An 18,504-nucleotide genomic window follows, 5' to 3' on the forward strand; every position below is an offset into this window, starting at 1 on the left:
CTCTCCCACGAAGTGAGGCGAGGGGTGCAGGAAGTTTGCGCAGCACTGGACGGCGCGACCTGTAAGAATATAAAGAGCCCGAGTCTGATTAACGACAGGTGTCAGTACTCGGGCGATTGTGAGTGAGGGAGTGACCGTGAATGAGAGGGCGTGCGCAGCGCTAGAGTGGGCGTGTGTGTGGAGGGAGGTGTGTGCACGCGCTCTCTGGTGGCTTCTGGACTGACCCACCGTAACATACTGATAATGATCAGTCCTTTAATCTGTTTATATATCTTAGGACAAAAATGAAGTGTAATGGGCTTAATTTCAGGAACTGGACAACAATAGTTCTATTTCAAAAATTTTATTACCACACTTATCCACATGTTCAACAAAAAATATCTGGAGAATATTGGGAGCATATGTCTCCACAAATGTATGTCTAAAGATTGAGCTGGTGGGTTGTGGACGAAATGGGGTTGCGATCATCCAAAACTCTTGTCGCCAAATATAAGACAATCCTCACAGCAGTGCCCCATAATCTAGTAGAAAACCATTCCTGGACAGAAGAGACAGTTACACTAACAAAAGGGGAAACTCATTTTAATACTCTTGATTTCAGAAAAAAAAAAAAATGAACGAGTGTCCCAATCCTAATCAAGTCCATACAGTGTATACAATATGATTATTTCAAACCTAAACACCCATTACCAATTTCACAATGAACCTTACTTTACCATCTACTCCTCGACATCCTTGCAGAGATCCCAATCACGTGCAAATGTCATTTCCGCCTGGTAACGGTTAAACCCTTCCAGCTTCTTTAAAATAAGAATTGTGACCTTAAGGGGAAAAATGTACAACTTAGCATTGCCGTAACTTAGGAAGAAACTGGCAGGCTCAAATGGATTTAATAAGACCTTACCTCAGGTGTGATGACATCAAGCACAAAAGAGACATTTCTGATCTCGCGCTTATCAAGTTTTAAAACTGTGAATGCCTTTTCAATAATAGCAGTAGTCTGTAAAAAATTAATAATAATGATTTTTATTCTTCAACTGAACTGAGTCCACTCAGGTTAGCTGAGCATGGTACAATGACAAGCTAATGGTTAAAGGAAACACTGGCTGGAATTATTATTACTATTATATTTATTACATTGGTACAATAATGTGCGCCATTCCTCCAGCAGAAATCATATACACAATTTGATCACAAAGGTGTCAGGAAATTCATTTATACCTCTAGACCTATCTGTACTACTCATTACATTCACAGACTCGCATGGACCATGGAATGGCATAGAAGGGTTGGTGTTCTTTCTGAAAGTCAGTGTATATATTCTGAACATGCAAGAATATTTATAAGATTACATGCAGTAATACCAAGGATAAGATAATTGCTTTACCTGTTTTTCGTCAAAAACGCAGAAACGACGTTCATTCATAGCTTTCATTTTTACATTGAAAGTAGGGTTGTTGTAAAGGAACTGTCGATGTGACTTTACAGTCCCAGATAAAAGATCATCTTGCAGTTTCTGTAGAAATTGATAACTTGAAATGCACGTTTTACAACAAACTTTCAAAATTTAAACATTGGAACATTTACTTCTCATACCAGAATTTCCCTGTCCTCGATCAAGTCTGCAACCAGGCCTTTCCGCAACGCTTCATGTGTTCTACAATACAAATGGCAAAGTGAGGATAATGAAATAGGGTCACAAATAGGGCCACAAATAGGGTCATTTGTGCCAGTTAACCACTATCTCCCCATTACATTAGTAATCTAGATAGGAGGTTCCACCTTTCATATGGGTAAGGCATAGGGAGATGGCATCCACAACTAAATGGAGCGTCCTTGTACAGTGTGGAGACGGTAACGCCTGCACAGTCACTGTGCAACCATCCATCACAGTAATCACACTGGATCCACTCCACTCGTTTAATGTGGGAATGCATAGTTCTGAAAACATACAAACAGGAATACATACAAAGAAATCTGTAACACTAAACTGTACATGTATCTAAAGAGTACAGTTAATGCAGAAACTGCTCACCGTTTCCCTGACTTCTGGAAAATGCAAGCGCTGATGTCTTGAGCAATGCAGTTGTTATGTGCTGTAGCACCTTGGTCATTTCTCTCAACGCGTGATGGGAAGTCCTATGAAACAATTATTTATCAGTACAAACAATGTCATACAACACCTATCATGCCATCAGAACACTCATGTCATTCGGTAATAAGTTCCAGTATATCTGTATGTATAACTTAATCATACCTCAGACACCATATTCCTCACCAGGCAGGAAGCATGGTACAAACGTAAATGGCAAATCTGTCCATAATGAAGAGTGTCTTCTGATATTTTGGCAGCTCTCATATCCATCTCTGCCATCTGTTGCACAAACAGAAACATGGAAATATTTTTACAGTGTAACAACTACAAATTTTAAAACATGCAGTAGTATTTATGTCATGCTGAAACAAACACGTACAAATCACATACCGTGCAAACGAACACACCGCAGTTGACACTGTCATTTTGTTTCCATGACTGTGCACTTGAAACTTTCCACCCATTCAGTGAATCATGTTGTCGAAATATGTTTCTGAAAAAACAGCCATATTATATATATATATATATATATATATATATATATATATATATATATACACACACACACACATATACATACATTATATATATATATATATATATATATATATATATATATATATATATATATATATATATATATATATATATATATATATATATATATATATATTACACACACAATTTTATTTATATGTTGAATATAGCCAATCATCCCACATCTTTAGAAGCAACAAACAATGTACCTCAGCATGTCCATGTCATCACTTTCAATTGTGAAACTAGCACTCATTGAGTCATAAACTCGAAGCTCTTTTCCAGGTATATCAAAAACCTATACAATGAATCCAAAATATAATAATAATTACAACCTATAACCAACGCTGCCATATTTGCATCAAAGTAGTAATCAGCTTAAAGGAATGACTGTTTATGATACCCAAAGTATATAGTGATTTCCCCATTCTGGACCAGCAGTGCCCCCAACAATTCGTGGCCACAACACCTTTTCAGTGTTCTAGAAGAGAGCAAGAACATTAAATGTTTTTCCTCCATTATTTGTGAATAAAAATGTATGCCTAAATGGCATCATACCTTTAGAGATGCGATTTCTTCATCTGGAATGTTTTTTCTGGCTTGCCATTCCCTGTGCCATATGATGAATGTGTTTGTTGACAGAGCAACAGTCTGTAGTGACAGAAAAACCAAACATCAAAACCAATATTTCCATTTAACATAGCACGAGATACCACCAGCATTAATGTAGCTGTAACAGCTTTGTCTTGTAAAGGATATGAGCTCTTTATCATACTTACATTTGGTCCCTCTGAGGCGATTTGAACCACTCGACTGTTGACAACCTGTGAAATTAAAAAGATTAAATTTTACATTAATTGCAAGCAATAGAGAATTAAGGGACTGATTAATACAAAAGAAAAAATAAGTCTTACATCATCAGTAAGCCAGGGGAGTCTTGGATTTGGTGCAATTTCTGCATCAAGAAGATGTTGTGGACAGATACTCCGGAGGTCTCTGATTGTAAGTGGGTTATCATCAAAACGTGTGATTGTCTGCCTCTGATTTCTTTGCCCAGTATACAACTCCAAGAGTTTGTCCTAAAAAAAAAAAAAAAAATATATATATATATATATATATATATATATATATATATATATATATATATATATAATATATATATATCACTGCTGTTTATGTAAAACAAAACAATGTGCATTCTGCTGTAAGCTATGATTTAGTTCTTATTACCTTATTGTCAGGAGCAATAGGAAACATGGTTACTGTAAATGGACCGTCATCAGATTCGGTGTGATGCTCTTCTTCATACTCATCTGCAGGAGATGAGATTTGACTCTTCTCTGCTGAAATGAGACATATCAATTACCACTTATTAGTGTTTATCACCAAAAAGCATATTCTAATATTCTCTCCATAAAATATTAGCTTTGGCTAAGTAGCATATTTAGATTTCATTATTTTAAAGAGGACCTGCAAATTATTACGAAAAATAATTGGTCTCAAACCAAGTACCATAAGAGCTGAATCTCAGCTTTCCTGTGATGTCCACATGCAAGGCTTGCTTGGTTAGTAGCTCCATAGTCTTGGTGTATTTTTGGTTAATGTTGATGTTGTGAAGATGAAAATATAACCTCAAGGTAAACATATAATGTTGATCATTCATCTGGCACAATGAGTACCTGCTTGATGACAGTTCTCTGTTTAACTGTTCAGCTGCAGAAGAATTAACCAGAACAGCCAAATCTGGCACCAGTTTTAAGCTCCTCAGATGTTCCTCTGGTCTTTTTTGATTTTTTTGATGGAACCGATCATACAAAGAATACCTTGCACTGGTTCCCGTCACAGGGTGCACAGAGGAAAACCTGTTAACACATTTTGCCTTATCATGATTATCATGAGAGGCTGATCCTGATGAAAAGCCAACACTGGTAATCCATGGAAACTGGACATCAAGACTTTTCTCCAGTGCAGCCTGAATGTTCTCATCTGTGTTGGCACACAGACGACCATCGTGTGGCTGGAAAAACTGCTGGTTTGTCCGGTTGTTGACATGTCTGGCAACTCTTCCAGCGATGTCGGACACGTACACTGTGGGAGGATGTTTAAAACTCAAAAGAGCATCTCCGTGGTCACGGGCTGACTCCTGCCACCACAATGCTGACTGGTAATACACTACAGAGTGTACACAGGTCATGTGTAGCACGCCACCTAAAATAGATACAAACAGAATTTAAAAAGGGCTAATGACATTTTACTCTATAATACAAATTTAAAACACCAAATATTGTGAAATATTTTTTATATATAAATGCTCAATGAATATCACATCAAATATCTAATAAGACACAGATAATACAGTGTTAAATTACACTGAATGAGTTTGCTTGTTTGTGTGACAACAGAATTGTCTCTTACCGCCAGTATTCTGGAGCTTGACAAACATTTTAGGATACAAATCCTTGTATAGGAGGAGCTCCTCAAGCCGATTGATCAAGTCTGTCCGACTACCGACGTCTGACACGCCAAGAGCATTGCATGCTTTGATCAAGTCCTCTCTTCTGGGCTAAGCAAAGGAAACAGGCATAAAAAAAACGTTTCAATGTCATGACTAGAATTAAAACACAAAAGGTATTAGAAATGTTGTAGATAAAAATCTTAACTATATTTTCTAGGGTAATACTTACTGCTTTTGAATCCAAAGCTTGCAATATGGCATCTTCGTCTATATTCAATCCACCCCTTGATGAGACAGCTTGGTCCTTCTGAGATAGACCTTTCAATATTTCGGTCTTTGGTACCACATCATGTAGTCTGATATCCGGACCCAGCCAAGGAGTAAATGCAGAGTAAGTCAGTGTAGTTTTATAGGGATTGGTCATTGTGGTACCTAGTGAGACAACGTAAACATACATATTATAACCTGAATATAGCATTCATTTATAAACAATATTGACTGATAGTTCTAAATTCTTCTTACCATCACAAAACCCGGATGCTACAATCCGTTTTTCAAGCATCTCCCATCTAGTCCTCACATTGACTTGGGTATCCTCAAGTTTGCTATTTTCCAAATTTGGGCGTCTGAACAGGTGAACTAGTACATGAGACACAATTAGCTATATGCCTACACATTACCTCTATGTGCATTTTTTGTACAAAAAAATCCTCATGACCCATAGGCAATTCACATACATGTTGTCTTTCTACACCTGAAATCTACCCTATATTTTGCTGCCCTTATTTTGCATTTTGGGTTATGTTAAATATCAGGGTTAGGTCCCCAAAGACAGAATAGAGAAATTGTGTTTTAGGTTTTTTTACCTGGTAAATTAAAAGCAATTTTCCAATTTGCATCAGCAATCAAGACTGGTGGATTATGGCCACATCTGTTGCAGGAATAACTGTAACTGTAATTCCTTAAAGCAGAAAAATGGTAAAATGCCCTTCTTATGACATTGTGGGGGACTTTGAGGTTGGCATGGTCCTCCAGAGTATGCAGAAATCGCCCAACTGCAATGTGATTCTATCAAAAAAAAAAAAAAAAAAAAAGACAATGACCACCTGCAGTCATATTTGTTAATAATATATAACCATGTGTAAAAGCAAGATATAGGGTCTCACCGATAGTCCTGATGTCAGCAGAGAACAAAGAGGAATGGTCAGAAAAACCTTATTGTTATAATTGTGAAATCCAGACCAATACTCTTGGAATCTCACTGGACATCTGCAAACCGGACACTCCCTTATGTACACTGGCACATCTGAGACAATAACAATAAAATCAATTTCTTACAGATAAACTAAATAAAATACAAATGTGAAGAGTAAATGTGAGTCTAAAGAGCTATTTAAAAAAGTATTAAAAATCTAAAAAGGAAAATGGCATAATTTTTAAATGTTTGTTATAAAATGCATAAATGTGTACATGATATGCTTTGTATGTTGTAACAATTTGATAAAATATTATTAGTCACATTGATATCACTACACCTTTGATCACTGTGGAAATCCCATATACTGTTCCATGATTTGTGACGAGTGTCTTCTCTCCCAAAGCTGGGGGAGATGGACCTGGACAGTAAGGACAGTTTGTCTCAACAGGTTCGAAGAATTGTGGGACTTTCTTCTCTGTTTTTGAGAGCTCAACATCAAGCTCCCCTGGGATCCTCTTTTGCCTCCAAATATATTCTGTCAGCTGGCATACATCTACTGAAGGCCCCTTTGACACATCTCTTCTGGTGTCCTCTGACTCTCTGACCCTTTCTTCGATATCATCTATATCTTCAGCACTTGGGTCCATTTCAGCATGAAGTAGATTGCGTCTCTCTTGAAAAATCCACCACATGGATATGTACCGATGCACACATTTTCTAATTTTGTTTCGGCATTGGCAATGCCACTGGCCTGTCTGACTGTCAAATGTTACCCTTGTCCTCCCAAACTGACACCAGTTGTCTTTCATCCCAGTAAAAACAGAAAAATACACATATCTCTCAGACAAACCATGTTCTCCCCAAAAAATTGGAAAAACACTGTCAGCACCTACAGACAGACTTTTGGAATTCAGACCAACACATTCATCTTTTCGAGATGTGGAGATGAGGCCTCTGTCTACCATTAATTGTAGGGAATCCAGCCTAAGCACTGGGGGTTGAGAATAAGGAATAGCACGGTTTGTTCTGTGAAGATGTTGGCATTCTATTCCTGGGTTACCACTTTCCATCCCTATTTTCATATAGTCTCTGCATAATGGTACCTCACAGGCCAAGGACTGAGACAGAATAGACTTGCAAACATGAATTGCAACTCTGGGTCCATAGGCATCTTTGGGGGTGACAAAAATTCCATTTTTGTCATCTATGCAGATGATTGGCTGGCCCTCCTTGTCATGCTGCTGTGCTTCGTGGCGCTTCAAATTAGACCTGTTACTGAAGGTCATCTGGCAAACTGAGCACTCCAGCCTTGATGTTCCACTTTGCGTCTCTTCTGGTGGATTTCCAATTTCTGTGGTGGGCTCCTCTACATTAAAAAACAGTTTACAAATAGCAGACGCAGAAAAGCAGGTTACATTAAAAGACAAGCACAATTGTCTCACAAATAAAATAAAAAATAAGATATTTACTTGCAGTTGTGCCTCTCTGTCTGTCTCTAACTTTAAAACCTGCAACATAATGATGAAAGAGGTTGAATCTCACCAATACAATAAAACAAATACATTCCAAGTAAAAAAGGGAAATGTATACAAACCATGATTACTCAGATGTTTTATAAAATCTGGTGTGCGGCCCAGAATGTGGCGGCACCTAGGGCAATGCCAGTGGCTCCTTTTTCCTTCTTTGCCATCAGCACAGAAGCAAGGAATGGAAAATTTAACTACAACGACAAGTAACAATGTATTGAAGATGAATTTTTTACACACTTCTAATCCTGACATCAATATACAAAACTTGGACACTCAAGCTCACACACCTCTAAAGAAAAACAACAAAAACACACAACAACATATGACAGACAGCACAACTAAAGCAGAACACTGTGAGCTGTCTCAATGGCAACATTTCAACCAAAAATATATATACTTACTTATGCCATTATATTCAAAATAAACAGCAAACTTTAGGTGCCTTGTAATAAGATGTCCACGAGATGCTTTAACTGCATTCTTGCAGTAAGGGCAATTTTGGCCATCAGCCAAAGAAAAAAGTTCCTCCTCTCCTGTAAACTCAAAAGAAAAACCTGCAAAAACATTACTGTATGGTATATACTACAAAATTTCACATGTAACTGCAACTCTAACTTACACATAAACATATGCCTCATAATAATGTATGGCCTACAACATTGCTATACGTATAATATCTCTTGCTCCTTAGAACTTTGTTAGTCTTAAACCTGATTTTTTTTATTCTTTTGTTTACTGACTGTCTATTAAGGTTAATCTTACCTGCCATGCTGATGAGAGAGTAGGAGGTATGGGGTGATGGAAGTGAGTGGGGGGGAGGGGGGTGGCTCTTAAAAGACCTGCTGTTTTAGGCTAAGAAGAGTAATAGATGGAGGAGAAGGTGTGAATAGTGTAAGAATGTACCGAAATGAAGACAGTGTGAGTATCTAATGAAAGAACATTGGATGTAAATAAATAAATTCTCTGAAACAGTACTTTGTAATGTATAGCCAACTGTAACTTAAGTACAGAAGTGTATTTAACTCGATGACCATTAGGTCAGAGTAATTATTTCACTTAAAAAATGTCAATTTGTTTTCAATATATTTGTAAAAATGTAATTTAGCCTAAGTTAAATGTTTTATTCAAATGTTCAACGAAACAGGTTCTTTTTCATTTCTATACTTCATACTCTACTTTATCTAACTAAGGTATCTAACGTTAGTACATATCGGAGATTTCACAATTAACACAGTAGGGGTTCTCAATTCAGGGGCGCAGATAGCACTGGGGACGGGGGGGGGGGAAATCTAACATCTACAAGCATAATCGTATATATTGTACAGCTTGGTCCCCCTCACTTATTTCAGCGCTATTGAAAAAAGCACTCCGTCACGAGTGTTACGTTCGCCAACCCCCCCCCCCCCCCACCCCCCACCCCCGCTCAACTAATTACGTTCGCCAGGTCGGAGCTATCCAAAAAATATAGTTGATTACCCCTGATCTACAAACATAAACGTATATATTATACAGCTTGGTCCCCCTCACTTCAGAATTCCTATCTGCGCCCCTGTCTCAATTAACATGGACTTTCCTTGTTTTTTCCTTTATAGCAACGTATTCATTAGTATTAAGACAACCCAACCCCCATTATGTACACAAAAACGAATCCTCTAACAACATGAAAATTATTAAAACTATTTAGCTAGCTACCTTACTTAGCTTAGTCATCTAATAAGGTGACACTAGCTCCGATTCATGGTGACGACAGACAGTGATATTCAACTATCTAGCTAACACCAACCTAACACTATCAATATTACAAATGTTGAAAAAGTTTGTACTCGGTTATGTTACATTCCATTCCTGTAATTTTAGTATGTATAAAGGCAAAAAAGACACTTGCATCATAAATATCTTGACGGCATCCACTCAACGTATGTTTTTGCGTAAAATTTACGCCAGCCCTCGCCAGAAATGTAACTAACCGCGCGGCGCAAAGGGAGCAACTGTGACATTCCCACCTTTGCAACACCACTGCAGAGTGACGTTGACCAGACGAACGAGCACAGGGTCCGCTGCTTACCAAAGTAAACACCACGGACACACGGCTATAGTGATTGACGGCTGTCACTGACTGCTCATTCCAGCTGCCAATTAGACATTTTCCCGACACTCACAATAGGCGGCTGCCATTGGCAGTTCCATCCTACTGCCAGTAGAGATTGGCTGCCGTCACTGGCTGCTCCTTCTTGCTGCCAGTAGAGATTGGCTGCCGTCACTGGCTGCTCCTTCCTGCTGCCAGTAGAGATTGGCTGCCGTCACTGGCTGCTCCTTCCTGCTGCCAGCTGCCGATAAGAGATTAAACCCCCTCTCCGCTAACACGTATGTAACGGGGCAGAGTGTGGTCACGCAAACATACGTCTTGCGAAGACTAGACTGTCTCATTTAACAGCCATGAGATGCAGCCTACCCTGCCTTCGAAGTGTGTGGCCACCGTGGGCTGCGGTCTACGCGGTCTACGTAGGCTGCAGCCCCTGAATTGAGATGCAGCCATTTGTTAAATGTGTTATTGTCATGAATTATAAAATTAGTAAATACACAGCTTTGTTGGACATTTTCTTGAGCATTAACCTAAAAAGTCTCTCATCCACTGGTTAACATTTGAGTCAATAGATGGCGCCATTAAATCATGTAAAAGTAGTGAGGCCGGAGGGTTCTCATCCAGTACTTCGAACAGCAGGAAAAGTGTGTAACAGGGAGGTCGGAGGTCATTGAAATTGGTGATGGTCGACGATATAATGCAATAAACTGTAAAAAATTTATACACACACACACACATACATACATATGCCCACACACACACACGTGTATATATACAAATATATTCAAAATTTTAATGGAAAAAATATATCACGGATTTTCGCTACTTCGCGATCTGTAGAAAATCTATATAGCCTATTTGATTACATGCACATTAAATTACATGCACAGTTTTAGCATTCTCCTTGGTGGCATGGTTTGGTAATTTGACATTAAAAAAGAGGAATGGCCTGAATCAGATTGTAAAATGGGCAAGTAAGTTGATTGGTAAGCCGTTAACCAACTTGGAGACTTTGTATGGGAGACAGTTAAAGCGGGTAACGGATGCTATTTTAAGGGATAGTAGGCCTACTCATCCCCTGTACAGTTAATTCAGGTCTCTTCCATCTGGACAAAGGTTTAGAGTACCAAAATGTAGAACAAAACGATATAAGGAGAGCTTTATTCCGGCAGCCATAACTCAAGCAAATAGGATGAACAGGACATAGAGACCTAAGGAATTGTATATGTATATGTGGTTCACTGTTTGTGTTTGTTTTAATTGTTTTTTAATTGTTTTTGCTGCTTCGCATACTGTAAATCAAATTTACATTTGGGTACAAATAATCTAACCTAACAGAACAGTGTGGGAATTGTTATTAAGGTTATGAGAAATGTTCATGTAGCGTAAAAGTGTGAGGGAGGGTTTATCCTTAAAATAGTGTATAAATACTTAAATAAATATAGTGTCCCAACTTCGCGAATATTCGTTTATAGCGGGTGGTCCTGTAACGTAACACCCGTGATAAACGAAGGAACACGGTATATGTGTACTAATATAACGTTAGTGACTCCGTTTTCACTAATGTCTGAAAGCAAAGAAACTTTAGGGCACACATTCCTTATTTGGTGGCCAGAGGAAGATCTCCGTCTCCTCAGGTCCTCGCGTCACGAGCGCGCGGCAGGACCAGATAAAAATGCCCTCGCGCTCCTCCAAGCGTCCACACGTGAACTTAGAGACTCAATCAGCGCATGCAGCAACAAGCAGGATTTGCCTAACAAAGGTAGCGAAGAGTTAAAGTACTAATGTTTAGTATATATTTGACTGTAATTCAGATGACTTTGTTCTGAAATAGTTTCTTCTTCTTGCAGATGTTGCGAAGCTTCTCGTTATTCGTTTTGCTAGCGGTCGCGAGCTGTCATTCGGAGGTAAGTTTTATTTTTAATTTTTTTTCTCATTTGTGATGATTCCAGTAAATTAGGGGAATAAACAATAACACACCACGTTTCAGTGAGAATGCATGGTTTTGGTCTAGTTTTAAAAAGTGGAGTTTAGTTTTAGTTTTAGAAACTAACTTTCCCCAAACAGTTGCTTGTTACTAATTCTAGTTCCCATATTGAACCTAGTTTTCTGTTGTTATTTTTTTTCCTTTTTCTTTATTTTGCTTTTTGTATAAATTGATTCCTATGCACATTCTTTTGAAGAATATTTTTTTCGTTTATTCACAAAACAAAACAATAAGCCCTTATGAGGTTTTGAATAATTTTTTGAGTAATGTTTTTGAGTAATACAGTAAAGCAGTTTTGAGTTGTTCTTGTGATTGGTGGCCACTCATCCTGGCTGGGGTACTGACACTGTTGGATAGTGGCTGAGTACATGTTGTTTTTTCTTTTAACTTAATTAACTTGTATTGTGGCTACAGGCTTGGTCAGTTTGGTGTCACTGAGTTGTCAACAAACGAACCCTCACAAGCAGAGAGGCGTGAAAGCAAACACGAGCAGGGATGTGTGGGGTCACATGTACAGCTGGTGTTTGTGTTGGCGAGCGGTGGTGGAGTTATTGCCCTGGGGCATCATGGTGGCAGCAGAAACACTTATAGCTTCAACCACTTGGGTGGTACAGGAAGATGACAGCATGCTAAGGCTTCGTCAACCCCGGGAGTGTGTCTCTCTTTCTCTCTTCCTATCAGTGTCTTCCTCTCTTTCTCCGTTTATATCTATCCCTTCTGCTGTCTTTGAACATATACTCTATGCACACTATGTGGCCTCTAATGATGTGTTCCTGGAATGTGTGTGTGTGTGTGTGTGTGTGTGTGTGTGTGTGTGTTGGGGGGATGGGGGTGTTTATACCTCTTTTACACTTGAACAGCTGGTGTTGAGTTAGTCAGCTGGTCTTTGGCAACATTCAGGTGGTGACTAACTAGCACCTTGACAGATGTGCTGTCCTTTTCTTGTAGGAGACCTGGTGACCACACATTTCTCTAATGTCCATTATAAAGCACACTTCAGATGAGTTTAGCTAATAACGTCCAGGTTAACCATAGTGCACTACATAGGGCTTGAGAAAATGTCCTACACACTACGAAGCACTTTTCAGAGATCTTGAGCTAATAACTAATAACTTCAATGTTAATCACAATGCACTACATAGGGGGAGAGCAAATTGGGCTGTTACACCTTATAATGTGCACTACAAAGGGCTTGAACTAATGGCTTTTACATAGGTGGAGACAATCAATGGAGACATTAAGACTTATTCTCTGAGAAAGATAACAGGAAGACGAATAATCATATTAAGGGAGGTCTATACGTGTGTTTTTCTTTGCTATTATTTTTCTTTGTCTCAGTTCATGTCTCTTTTTCCACTTCACATTGTTCCCAATCCTTCTGCATTCATTTGACCAAAATACACAACGGTCCCAGTGTGTACATGTGTGTGACGGAGTCACAGAGAGAGTGAGAGAGAGAGTGAGAGAGAGAGAGAGAGAGAGAGAGAGAGAGAGAGAGAGAGAGAGAGAGAGAAAGAGAGAAATCACTAACCTAAGCTAAACTAACCTATGCTAAGAAAGTTATTTAATTGCTAGAAGAGATGAAGGATCTAGTGTTGCATCAGAAGTCCCTCATTGGCATGTGCCTGTAATTCAGTGCAGTACTGTGTGGCCAGGGCTCACCGTAGAGAGGAGCTGATCCAGACCAGAAAGCACCAGAGGGGGACATTCCAGGTTCACAGTGAAAGTCCTCACCAAGATTTTGCTCAGGCTTCTTGGATTGTGTTGATTCCACCAGTTGTACCTGGCTTGTACTAATTAGAAAATCCAGCAAACTTGAGTAAAGTCAAGTTTACATACTTTCTGGACCTGGAATGTCCACCTCTGGAAAGCAGTACACACTTAAGCATCAGAAGGAATGCTTGGATGTTGTATGTGAAGAAATTTCACACCATCAAAATCTGCACACCATAGGCCTATATGATAAAAGACACTTGTCAGTTTGTTGATAAAAGTGTAGTGTTTTCCTTGTATGATTTGAGGAGAAAGCTCTCTGAAAGTACTGTCCAAAAAGCACATCTTAGAACTAACAAACAGCAAATCCATGCCATGCTAATCTGGTCAGTTCTGCCTTCTCTCAACATGTCACAAGCCTAGTCAGCATAGACATTGTGAAAGGGAACAGTAGGGAAACACACCAAGACTTTTAAATGTGTTATCAAAGATCATAGCAAAGATGGAGATGCTAGAAGAATTCTAGAACATTCCAGGTAGAATCAGTCCAGGTTCTAGAACATTCCAGGTAGAGTCAGTCCAGGTTCTAGAACATTCCAGGTAGAGTCAGTCCAGGTTCTAGAACATTCCAGGTAGAATCAGTTCACTCATTCACTTCTGTCCATTTCCACCCATGCTGGGTCTGAATTTATTTTTCCTCAACCTGGCAGTGTCTCATTTGGTCAGAGAACTCACTTGAGACTCAGTCCAGTGAGGCTGTCATACATACATGCAGTCGAGCTCTTGTAACGACAATGAAACACTCGTGTTAAAGGTATTCTGTTTACACGGCGTACAACAGAAATTAGACAAAATGAGACTTTGTGTGAGAAAGAAGCATGTTTGTGCTGTCGTGTTTTGAGCAGGGTTTGAATGTGCATATTTCTGTTGGGGTGCTTTTCAAACACAAAGCATTTTTTTGGAAAACACAGTCACCTGTGGCCTGAAAGATCTCATTTAGTCTGACATGCCGCTGTGTTGCCATATCAACAGGAGCCCAAAAAGACAAAACACATATGCCATTGTAGACTGGTTCTATTTTGGTTCTATTGGGAGTATGACAGGTTGAATCCTTTGTGTGTGTGTGTGTGTGTGTGTGTGTGTGTGTGTGTGTGTGTGTGTGTGTGTGTGTGTGTGTGTGTGTGTGTGTGTGTGTGTGTGTGGGTGGTGCGTCTTTCTGTGTGTGAGTTTAGAAATGTCGAGTTCCCACCCTTCTCTGTGTAACACTAATCTGAAACACATGCAGACAGCCAAACTCTGTGAAGAACTACCAGGGGACCTGTTAACTGAGTCTCTTTTGTACTGATCCGAGACCAGCATCCTGAGCCAAAACCCTGTTCCTCAACCTTGGGAATGTAAAACCAAATATTATCTCAGACCAGTGAGAGGGAGAGAAACCGAATGCAAAAAGCAGCGGTATTTCGTGTGCTAGGACACCATCTTGAAAGCACTGCTTGGTGTGCTGAGTGACTCATGCAGCCTCTTCTGGGTTTAAAATATCCCAGGTGGTTGTAACTCAGACCAAGGGAGATCCAGAGAAAAACACTAGTGTGTTATACATATTTTACTGCAATTAAATGTCACATGGAAATCTACAATCCCTTAGTTTGACAGTTTACGAGAGTTCAGAGTGTAGTAATTTATTGGCACTTAGTGGCTGAGTGTAGTTTCCAAACAATGTTAATGCTTTGTTTAAAGGTAGCGCATGTCAGCAGTCATTTGTGTGTGTTTTAGGTTTAGTTTAGTGTTAGTTGTCGTGTCTGAGTCCTGCCCCAGTGCCAGGAGAGGATGGAGACCTGTGGCCTGCTCTCTCGGTCATCTCCCTGTCTTCACAGACTGTTACCAGCTGTCTCAGTGTAAGCATAACACACCCTACCCTATAGCCATCAGGCCAGTGGAGAGCGTCATGTGACCCTGCGTGTGTGTGTGTGTGTGTGTGTGTGTGTGTGTGTGAGAGGGAGAGTATGTGGGGGTGGGGAGAAGGTAGAGGTGAGGGATTCCAGCAGTCCCCACCATCTGCAGCAGCTGATTGCCAGCACACACACACACACACACACACACACACACACACACACACACACACACACACACACACACACACACACACACACACTCAGGGTCTGTCCCCAATCCTAGTGAGTTGCCTAAGTAGGCAGCTGTTTAAGTAGGCAGCATTCTAACCCACATCTATCCTCATAAGGCAGATTATTGAAACGCAATTTCATCACATCTTGGGTCTGTCCCAAAACCTAGTGAGCTATCTAGACAGCGTTTTATGCCATAGTGCTCCCCAAGGCTGTTCCAATTCTTAGACGCCTTAAATGTGCTGCCTACTGAGATACCTTAATCTGGCCGAATTGCCTACTGAGATACCTTAATCTGGCCGAATTGCCTACTGAGATACCTTAATCCGGCCGAATTGCCTACTGAGATACCTTAATCCAGCCGAATTTTAAGTCAGCATCGAATGGCTCCCCAGCCACTTAGGCTATCCCATGATTCAACACAGGCACAATTTTTGCTTCTGGCGAAGTCATTTTCAAATGTACATTTATTTATTATTTATGTCTCTGCTGTTTTTTATTTATGCTAGAGGAGTTCAAAGCCTCAAGCTACTGTTGTGGATAGCTAACAAATTTATTAGCACAAGAAGTATCTTAACTAATGCGACATTTAAAATCACGATAAAAATGGGAAGAGGAGAATCCATCGTGCTTGAAATGCCGAGGCAACGCTAGAAACTGAGGTAAATAAATGCAGGTCACATACATTAAATGAGAACAAGCTGTGATGAAATTGCTTTCTAACTAGAGCGTCTCAACCTGCCTTATGAGGACAGATGTCTGTTAGAATGCTGCCTATTTAAACAGCTGTCTAGGTTTGGGACAGAGCCCATTACACAGCACATACACATAAATGAACATTTACATACGCGTGTGTGTGTGTGTGACAGATTTGACTGTTGATATGTGGAGAAGTGTGTTAATTGTCCTTCACAAACCTACCTGCCTAGGAATGTAAGGAATGTACCTGTGTGTGTGTGTGTGTAGGTGTACAAACATACTGTAGTGACTGGAGAGAAGTGTCCTTTTTGTGTAGGACGCTCCTCCTAATCTCATCTAGTGGCATTCTCACTCTAGTCTCTCATTACCTTCAGTTATCGGAGAGTCGGCCTTATTTGAACTTCCTAGCTCCGCCCCCCTTTTGAAGTCAGTTATGGGTCCTGCCGAGATCTCTGACATGTGACATAATGTCTGACGTCTAGACACGCCCGCCGAACATCTGCCTTCTTTCATGGCCTCTTTCTCCTGTCGTGGTCTCCTGTGATGAGCTGTGGAATGTGTTTTATCTAATGGCTTATTACATATACATATATAAATACACACTACACACTCAATCTCTCTCGCATGTACGCACACACACAAACACACAAGTGATGCATGAGCTGTTTTTGCAGAGCTGAGAGTCACTCCTCTCCAGTGTTTCCTCCGTGTGCCGGGCTCAGGCGTGAGTTGGTCTGCACTCCTCACCAGGGTTCGGTTCTGACCCATGGATCTGTATTGTCCCTCAAGACAACAGCTGGAGTCAGTGATGTCAGTGGTGTGGTACAAAATCTTGCCAGAGCCTTTTCTGGCTTGAGCCTGAACCTCTGCACATGTGTGTCCCTGTGTGTGTGTGTGTGTGTGTGTGTGTGTGTGTGTGTGTGTGTGTGTGTGCCCGTGTGTGTGTGTGTGCCCCTGTGTGTGCCCCTGTGTGTGTGTGTGTGTGTGTGTGCCCCTGTGTGTGTGTGTGTGTGTGTGTGCCCCTGTGTGTGTGCCCCTGTGTGTGTGTGTGTGTGTGCCCCAGTGTGTGCCCCTGTGTGTGTGTGTGTGTATGTCTGTCTGTGTGTGCCCCAGTGTGTGCCCCTGTGTGTGTGTGTGTGTGTGTGTGTGTGTGTGTGTGTGTGTGTGTGTGTGTGGGCTCTTCTGGCCCTCTTGTTTGAGGGCCACAACTGTGCACTCACCAGCAGCCCAGACAGAATGAAAGGCCGCAGGAAGACACCGCGCTGACAGAGCGCTGGCTCCAGAGAGCAGCTGTGGAATTAGTGCCACTGGCAGAGCAGCAAGCAAGTGTTGACTTGTTAGAAGGGTGGACGGTGTGTGTGTGTGTGTGTGTGTGTGTGTGTGTGTGTGTGTGTGTGTGTGTGTGTGTGTGTGTGTGTGTGTGTGTGTGTGTGTGAGTGTGTGTGTGAGGGCGTGTGTCTACCCCCCCCCCCCCCCACACACACGCATGTACATGCACTCATGCACACACACACACACACACACACACACACACCCACACACACACTTATATATGCATGCAAGTACATGCACAAAAAGCACACACTCTCACTCACAGTAACCTAAAGTGTGTTTGTCCTTCTGGATGACGCTGTTTGTATCTGGACCAAAGACGTACGTGTGACAGTGAGGAAAGGATGTTTGTGGTCTCCTCTCTCTTACACATCCTTCAGGTGGTGCTTCATTTTCACACTCTTTTTCACATGTACATTTTCACACTCATATTTCGGTGTGCTTGCATGTGAGAGAGAAAACAAGTGACATTTTGAATCAAGTGGTTAAAGCTTTCTTCTCACATACTCCCTCTGATTTATCTCCCTTAACTCCTTTCTCTCTCAGTGTAAAGGTCAGAGGTGAAAGGTTTGAGGGCAAATGCAGATTGTGTGGTGAGTCTGTAAAATGTCTCCAGGGAGGGGCGTTTTCTGCACAAGCCTTCTGGTAGTCAGAACAGCAGCTATAGACACTGAGTTTACAATTGCAGAGAGATGATCAGCTGTTGGAGTTGTGGACAACATGACCCTCTTCATGACCCTCCTCTTGACCTTC

At 40.6% G+C, this 18,504-nt stretch overlaps 2 protein-coding genes across 2 annotated transcripts in view; one reads left to right on the forward strand and one right to left on the reverse strand.

The window, feature by feature from the left end:
• Positions 1-308: 308 nt before the first annotated feature.
• On the reverse strand, positions 309-5,971 carry LOC143484316 (uncharacterized). Its single transcript, XM_076982982.1, has 20 exons — positions 5,954-5,971; positions 5,610-5,713; positions 5,317-5,519; positions 5,048-5,195; positions 4,145-4,840; positions 3,863-3,975; positions 3,547-3,711; positions 3,412-3,456; positions 3,191-3,283; positions 3,036-3,113; positions 2,842-2,930; positions 2,486-2,588; positions 2,258-2,374; positions 2,036-2,139; positions 1,783-1,941; positions 1,597-1,657; positions 1,388-1,516; positions 905-1,000; positions 717-821; positions 309-538 (listed from the first exon to the last, which is right to left on the reverse strand). The coding sequence occupies exons 2-19, from the start codon at positions 5,647-5,649 to the stop codon at positions 720-722; spliced, it is 2,541 nt and encodes an 846-aa protein (XP_076839097.1). The 5' UTR covers positions 5,650-5,713; positions 5,954-5,971; the 3' UTR covers positions 309-538; positions 717-719.
• Positions 5,972-11,509: 5,538 nt separating this feature from the next.
• The window catches only part of fstl1a (follistatin-like 1a), a 17,490-nt gene continuing 10,495 nt past the window's right edge, over positions 11,510-18,504 (forward strand). The window contains exons 1-2 of the mRNA XM_076982966.1: positions 11,510-11,659; positions 11,748-11,804. Coding sequence (XP_076839081.1) covers positions 11,573-11,659; positions 11,748-11,804 — 144 coding nt within the window. The 5' untranslated portion in view covers positions 11,510-11,572. The remainder of the gene's footprint in view (positions 11,660-11,747; positions 11,805-18,504) is intronic.

This window comes from Brachyhypopomus gauderio, chromosome 20 (genome assembly GCF_052324685.1).
Source record: "Brachyhypopomus gauderio isolate BG-103 chromosome 20, BGAUD_0.2, whole genome shotgun sequence".
Lineage (NCBI taxonomy): Eukaryota > Metazoa > Chordata > Actinopteri > Gymnotiformes > Hypopomidae > Brachyhypopomus > Brachyhypopomus gauderio.

Bases quoted from the DNA above. Each gene is read 5' to 3' on its own strand.
- LOC143484316 (XM_076982982.1), bottom strand. From the start codon at position 5,649: ATGCTTGAAAAACGGATTGTAGCATCCGGGTTTTGTGATG. The intron at 4,841-5,047 runs GTAAGAGACAAT...TATCTATTTTAG, and splicing joins CAAGCTCCAGAATACTGGCG to GTGGCGTGCTACACATGACC. The intron at 1,942-2,035 runs GTGAGCAGTTTC...GTATGTTTTCAG, and splicing joins TTCCAGAAGTCAGGGAAACG to AACTATGCATTCCCACATTA.